The 7,860-nt window shown below is 41.6% G+C and overlaps 1 protein-coding gene across 2 annotated transcripts in view; it reads left to right on the top strand.

Moving 5' to 3' along the window:
* thsd7aa (thrombospondin, type I, domain containing 7Aa) overlaps positions 1-7,860 on the top strand; it is a 213,050-nt gene that overhangs the window by 169,951 nt on the left and 35,239 nt on the right. For both annotated transcript variants that reach the window (XM_032535292.1, XM_032535291.1), the window contains exon 21: positions 6,107-6,252. In XM_032535292.1, coding sequence (XP_032391183.1) covers positions 6,107-6,252 — 146 coding nt within the window. The remainder of the gene's footprint in view (positions 1-6,106; positions 6,253-7,860) is intronic.

Raw genomic sequence — 7,860 nt, 5'->3', positions numbered from 1 at the left:
TTTTGGGGGGGGGGCAATTACATTATTAAAAAGTTAATGTTAGCGCTGAAACAAATATAGTTTTGGAAATAGTTTTAAGTTATATGGACAATTAAAAAACAAAAAAAACAAAAAACAAACAACGTATAGATTAATACAGCAGTAATCACTCTGCTCTGTGTCATCTTAGTGTGGGAAGTGTGTGCAGATGAGCAGTGTTTGACTTCCCTCTGTATCTGCACAGCTTGTCTATTTTCTTTCTCTAACAGCAGTTATGGACCCTGCAATTGGTTAAAAACTACCAAGAGCTGTGTAAAAAAAATTAGCGCCATCTTTTAAAAAGTGACTCAAATAAATACCTCATTGTCCAAGACGCAATGTCCGGCAGCAGAGCAACTAAATGGGTGTTTGTTCATTTCACATGAAAGGAAATCAATCCAATCAATGTGCATCCAGGATCCTGTAGTTTCAGGCAATTCAGTTAATGCAATCAGTACTGGCACGACCTCTGGCTCCCCGGGTGGCGGTTGCACCTCATGCAGGCTCAGTGTTTGGACCCTCCTCCGCAGTGCTGTGGAAGTGGAGGAAGGGAGCATCAAATGCCCCCTCTAAAAAATTGTCTTAATTCACTCAGTACCACGTATTGGCAAAACTCAATGCAAACGGAAAAGCTGGCACTCAATCACACAGTCTGTGGAGCAGGTAAACCCCCCCACTGTGCTTCATGTGACACGTTGTGTGTGGGACAGTGTATTTCGGCTGAAGATGACACAGAGCTGGTTTATAATTGGCACAGTATCCCTTTTTCTACATTCAGAGGGACCCAGACAAACGGGGTCCGCAAGATTACTTTGCAATCTTGTAAGTATTCTAAAAGTAAACCCATAGTATTATGTATACATTACTTTACTTGAGTAATCTAATGGAATACATATAACAGCATGTATACAGTAATATGCAGTGGAAAAGTACCCCTCCCAACACTGGTGATCCATCACTGCTGAAGTTCGGCAGTGATCAGCTCTCAGTTGTCGGCCTCTCTTACGGTAATGGTAGAAACCAGAAACGCTTTATGACGTGAGAAACAGTGGTCTTATAGCCCTAAACCAACTGAGTGAGGGATAATAATCTCCTTGCGTGTAATTCCATAGGATCAGGCCATTGATTGGCGGTCCATTACGAGTGTGTGCTCTGGGGCTCAGGGAGCACTCTGCTCTCCACGAGTCCTTGAGAAGAGCAGCAGTCAGAAGAAACAAGAGCAAATAGTAGATATGAAACCAATACAGGCTCTAGCTACTGTGGTAACCTTAATCTGTCCCCAGGCGAGAAGGATTTCTCTCCTTCTATGGTGGAACAGCTGGTAGGCCAAAGCAACAGAGGGCGTCCTCGCTTTCCTTCCTGTGTTTCTTTTTTATCTCCAGGCTGGCTGCGAGGACATACTTTCCTGGAAGAGTTCATTTCTGTTCCTGAGCCAGGAATTGCAATGAGCTGGATTTGTGATTTCAAGCATACCTGGAAGCAGCAAGGTGCTGTTATCAATCAGGCGTTGTAAAAACAGCAATTTTCCCGGATGTGTCCAACCTGTGTGCAAAGATAACCATGGCGTTGTGTGTGTTCTCCAGCCAAACACTGATAGTGACATCTGGCACAGGCTTCTATTTTCCCCAGCAGCACTCGCTGCCACCCACTGCTCAACCCCAAACGCTGCCATGGACTCCCACAGGGAGACCACAGAAGTAAGAAACCTGAATTGGAATGGAAGACGATGAATGGTTTCTGTCAACATAAGGAGCTAGCATCCTCTGCAAAGAAGCCAGTGAACGACAGACATGACGCTGGAGATGGTGAACTTGATTAGAAATCTGGGGCTCACAATCATCTGAGATTTGTGCAGGATGTAATTTAATCAAATCCCAACATGCATGGGGGACGTTTAGCCCCGGATGTAGCGACGGTGCATTCGAAATAGATAGCGGAGATAGCGGAAGGAGAGGGACATTAATGGATGTCAGGCTCTAATCCCAGAACTGTACATCTGTTACGCCAGGCTATTGTGCAGATAACTACTAATTAATGTGTTAATTACTGAGCTTTAAATGTGTTTTTATTTTTGAAGTTGGACAGAGCCAGTGAGCTGTTTGTCTCCTTGCTCTAGTTAAGGACGTTAATATAATTTTTTTCTTCTTACTTTTGGCAAGAAGGTGAATATGTGTATTTCCCCAAATGTTGAACTATTTCTTATTTGTTAAGGGTTTTGCTCCCTTTGGAGACAGGCAAACAGACTGTAAAGGACAAGTACGAAAGGCCTGGGCCAGTTAAGATTTTTTTTTAAATCGTTGCCCTGCTACACCCTGCTATGTGGGGCGGCTGTGGCTCAGTGGTAGAGCGGTTGCCTGCCAATTGGAAGGTTGGTGGTTCGATCCCCGCCCCTGCAGTCATTGTCGAAGTGTCCTTGGGCAAGACACTGCCTTGAGGGAATTACTAGAATAGTTGGGTCTTTATAAATAATAGAGTGTGGTCTAGACCTACTCTATCTGTAAAGTGTCTTGAGATAACTACTGGTATGATCTGATACTATTCCTAAAATTGAATTGAAAATTGAAATTAATTTTAGTCAATGCAAGCCCAGGTTGAAGTTTAATCACTCGTATGCGCCGCTTACGGCCAAATCTGTTCTTACAACTGGTTGTTGCAGGATGCCTATTGTTTCATGGTCCCAGAGGATTTTAGAAGCTCCCTTTATTTATGCACATTGTTTTTTTTTTGTGGAAGATGTACCGGTAACAGGTGAGAGTGTTACGGGACTTGGCAATAACAACCCTGGAGATCATATCAATTAATCCTGCCTGTATTTGAGTAATGGTAGTAAAAAATCACTCTAAAAAATGCCTAAAGTTCCTAGAATGACCTTTTTGAATTGGATCGAACACTTCTAACATGTACTGTCTCCATTTAAAAAATACAATCTAAATAGAGAACAAAATAATAATTGATCATTCAAATCAGTATTAATGCTGAAATGCTTACAAAATCTACCATTTGAAATGTACAAAGTTCTGTGGATTTTAAAACCTACTTTTCTATTTTGTGACTATTATTTGTGACTGTAGTGTTTGTTTTAAGTTGCACGGTGGACAAAAACCACATGCATTCCCTTTGAGACAGCAGCTAATTGAGAGTTTTCTCACATCTCTCCCCTGGGGCACTTTGTTAGAATGCAGAGGGAATTTGGTAAGTGGCACTCCTACCATCCTGCCCACTCGTATCCCTCAAGCTACAAGACAGCCCCTTGTTTCATTTTAACACAACAAAGGAATCTGAATTAAAAAAAATTGCTACAGGGAGTAAGTTCCCAAAATTGCACCGTAGATTAAGTAAGCTAAAAGAGAAGTGTTAAATTATTACACTGAGACAGAAGAAAATGAAAGGAGAATTCAGACTTTAATCCTTAGAAAATAAGGGTACATATGAGTCAAACAGATGTTAAGTAGAAATGGTACAAAAAAAGAAACATTACAGTGGAAGTCAAGATTCTGATGCAGTCCAATTGACTATAACACTACAAAGTTACCTTGTAACCAACAACCCGGTCTCACGCCAGCCGTGAAATGGTCACAGTATTTTGATTTATTGATTTATGTACAGGTAACAATTTTCAACTGTGACCATTTCACGAACTGCCATGACTCTGGGCTGCTCTGGGGGACGCAACAACGGGGAAATGAAATACCACGCGTGGGACGGAGACAACAACTCGCGCCAAGACACGATCCGCGGTCTCTGGGGGACACAACAACGGGGAACTGAAACACCACACGCGGGACAGTGACAACGGTGTGTTGTTTGACCCAATCCAACACCCTGACCAACCTCCCTGCGTGGATTTCTGCCTTTTCAATACTACTCACTATCATAATATTCTGGAATTAGGAAATAGGCTTCCCATTAAAACAGAATACTTCAAAATTCGTAATCAATACACAGAAATAACGACATTAACGTGACGAATCAATAGATTAAATAAGGTGACCATTTCACAAACTGGCGTTAAACCGGGCTGTAACCAACCACCGGGTTCCTCTGGTGGCTACAGCTAGCAGATAGTGAGGAGATGTTTTTTACAGTGTGTTCTGGGGACAGGCAGCTAGCTGATAGTGAGGAGATGTTTTTTACAGTGTGTTCCGGGGACAGGCAGCTAGCAGATAGTGAGGAGATGTTTTTTACAGTGTGTTCTGGGGACAGGCAGCTAGCAGATAGTGAGGAGATGTTTTTTACAGTGTGTTTTGGGGACAGGCAGCTAACAGATCGCTTAGCGCACCTTGAAATTCGTTGAAATTTGAAAAGTTGTTACCTCAGCAACAGAAGGAGCTAGTACTTTATTTCTAATGTACCAAATGTCATTTTTCTTTACATTCAAAGCTTCCATTGGGAGAATTTTTAACAAAGCTGCAAATGTCTATATACTGTATTTTATGACATCCGTCTCTCAGAGAGCCGGGATGGAGAGCAGGCAGGCTGGCAGTTGTCAGATCTTTGCAGAGCACTGGAACAAAACCACAGACACATCACATACAGTATGATAATAACATCTAAAACACAAGATTCACTCTCAGTGGTTTCAGAACCGAAAAGGACCTGACTGTAATTTGAAAGCTGGGACCCGGAGCCGGGAGACACAGACCTGATGGCGCCAGTTTCACAGCTGATTAGCCGACGTTTTGCACTGTCAGTGTGGCGACAGCCGGAGCCATTGGGAGCCCCACCCTTAGTGCTTCATTCTGGCTCTTCAGATACCCGTGGAGGACATCACAGAGACTACGTCCATGTTTTTTACAGTCTATGCCTGTAACTCACATAAAATAGATCAGGAACTGGACATGATTGAATATATAAACTGGATCAAACCCTGTGGATGTGTCCTGCTTAGCTAACATGCAGTAACTATAGGAATTTTTGTTTTCCCCTGTTGAATCTAACAGGAACCACGTTTCTGTCTGGGTGGCTGGGGCCCCCTCCCTTTTGTCCTCCCTCTCTTTAGCAGGGGCATATTGCAGAAGACATTAATTTCCATTGATATGTCTTTTCAGTTTTTACTTAGTTGTTATTTTCTTTGTATATAGGTATACAGTACAAATGTGTATTTAGACACATACACATGTACAGTACATATGTACTACAATATATGTGGAGTCTTATGTCATAATGATAGGTCATAACATGGTTGCCATCTGTGAGCCGCTTTAAGTTTTTTTAATTCAATTCATCAGGTTTTATGAGTAGTATCCGTTGTTTGGTTTAGCCCACGCAAGTGAGACAGCCCAAATTTACGTGGAAGAATTAGTTACGTGTGAAGCAAATAATATTAACTATGTTAGAAAAAGGTTTACAGGGAATAACAAAAAGGAAAGTTTTATTGGTGGGGAGAGTAATTTTTTGCAACAGTGACATTGGACCCCCTGGACAGCAAGCTATAAAACAAGAAGAAACGCAAAGACTAGGGCTGCACAATGAATGACAGTTTCCTCAAAATCGCAAAATGAACATTAAAATGTCAAGAGACAGATGTGTTGCACGTTCTGGCAATTTTTCAGTAAATGAACTGTTGACAATCCAGAGTTCATTCGGATTAATATACATTCTTCAACTACATAAGTCATCTAATTGGTGATGTGCCTCTACAAGTTCAACTGATATAGTGCCTTTACATTTGCGTCATCTTTGTCGTTTTTCCATGTTGTGATTATGTATGGATGTATGTAAGTACAGTATATTATGCTGAATTAACCATGTGAACTAGAGTGATTTGACTCGTTTTTTTCACTTGGTCTTTATTTATATATGCTGGCTGTCATTTGAATCACAGCTTTGATTTGAGAATCTACAGTGGCAGGCGCCTGGGTAGCTCACCTGGTAGAGCGCGCCGACCCCTACACAAAGGCTTAGTCCTCGATGCAGTGTCTAAGCTGTCCTGTCACCAATAAAGGCCTAAAATGCCAAAAACAGGCAATATAGTATTTCAAGTCACTTTCACATTCACACTGCGCCAACCCAATTGTCCTCATCTCAGTCAATGTCCTTATAAATACGTAATTCATTTTTCTTCTTCTTTTTATCTGCTGCTCTGCAGGCAAGCTGTGGCGGAGGCGGACAGTGATCCAGGCTCCCCAGGGCGACGGGAGGCCCTGTCCGTCCCAGATGGAGCAGTGGAAGCCCTGCCTGGTGAAGCCCTGCTACAGCTGGAGATACAGCGCCTGGTCTGACTGCAAGTCTGAGGTCAGTTGGCCTCCATCCCTCTCTCTGTTGGAAAACTCCATCACGCTTGCCCAATATTGTCTGAGCAGCTTCACTACACTATTGGGACAGTTCTAGTTTTTTCTTCTTCGGCATCAGTATTTAGAATTGTTGAAGAAAATTCGGCGTTAGGAAATGACATTTGAAGGGTGTTTATATGTGACTATAGAGACCTTTACATTGTTCTGTTCAGATAAGTTAGACATATTCAATATTGTGGTTTTAAGGTCAAATCCAAAACATATCAATATTTCTATTAACCTTTAAAAACCCATATCAATACACCCAGATACATTTTTACAATTCTAGTGCATACTGTAGTAATAAATAATGCACAGTAACAGGTGAAATGTGATAGTGAAACAAGGTGTACTTATACATTCCCATAATATCATCTTACATAGTGGCATTTCTTACTGAACATGGGCTGTGAGAGATTGTTTTACTGCCATGTCATAATGGCTAATAATATAACCACTAAAATCAATGAAAGAAAAAGCTCCATCATTTATTTTATCAACAGGCCTAGAGGCTTCACATCACAATACATTGACAATGTTTTGAAAGAGAGAAAGCACCAAACAAAGGAATGAAATGTTATTTTCTAATTGTTTCATGGCGGTTACATTCTGAACTCCCTCCAATGCACAACCCTGCAGGAAGGTACCACATTGCCCGATTTTGTGTTAATGCAGGAAGAGTCTCTGCGAATCACTCATGTGAAATAACCCAAAATGTTCTTGTTTTAGCTAAGAAAAAAAGGCTTAAAGGTCCCATGACATGGTGCTCTTTGGATGCTTTTATATAAACCTTAGTGGTCCCCTAATACTGTATATAAAGTCTCTTTTATAAAGACCTTAGTGGTCCCCTAATACTGTATCTGAAGTCTCTTTTATATAGACCTTAGTGGTCCGCTAATACTGTATCTGAAGTCTCTTTTATATAAACCTTAGTGGTCCTCTAATACTGTATCTAAAGTCTTTTATAAAGACCTTAGTGGTCCCCTAATACTGTATCTGAAGTCTCTTTTATATAGACCTTAGTGTTCCCCTAATACTGCATCTGAAGTTTCTTTTATATAGACCTTAGTGGTCCCCTAATACTGTATCTGAAGTCTCTTTTATATAGACCTTAGTGGTCCCCTAATACTGTATCTGAAGTCTCTTTTATATAGACTTTAGTGGTACCCTAATACTGTATCTGAAGTCTCTTTTATATAGACCTTAGTGGTCCCCTAATACTGTATCTGAAGTCTCTTTTATGTAGACCTTGGTGGTCCCCTAATACTGAATCTGAAGTCTCTTTCCCAAAATTCAGCCTTGGTGCAGAATTCCAGCCACTAGAGCCAGTCCCACAATGAGCTTTCCTTAGTATGTGCCATTTCTGAGTATGTAGCTTTTGAGGAGAGGGGGGGGGGGTAAGGTGGAGGCTGGGGGTGTGGCCTTGATCAACTACCACCTTGCTCGTTTGAAAGCCACGATGTCTCTCTCTCATGGGTGGGCCAAAATCAGAGAAAGTGGAGGTAACATTGCCCCTTATGACCTCATAAGGGCCCAAGATCCCAGATCGGCCCATCTGAGCTTTCATTTT

The sequence above is a fragment of the Etheostoma spectabile genome, chromosome 14 (genome assembly GCF_008692095.1).
Source record: "Etheostoma spectabile isolate EspeVRDwgs_2016 chromosome 14, UIUC_Espe_1.0, whole genome shotgun sequence".
In the NCBI taxonomy this organism is placed as follows: domain Eukaryota; kingdom Metazoa; phylum Chordata; class Actinopteri; order Perciformes; family Percidae; genus Etheostoma; species Etheostoma spectabile.
This window is presented reverse-complemented; position numbering and strand designations above follow the sequence as displayed.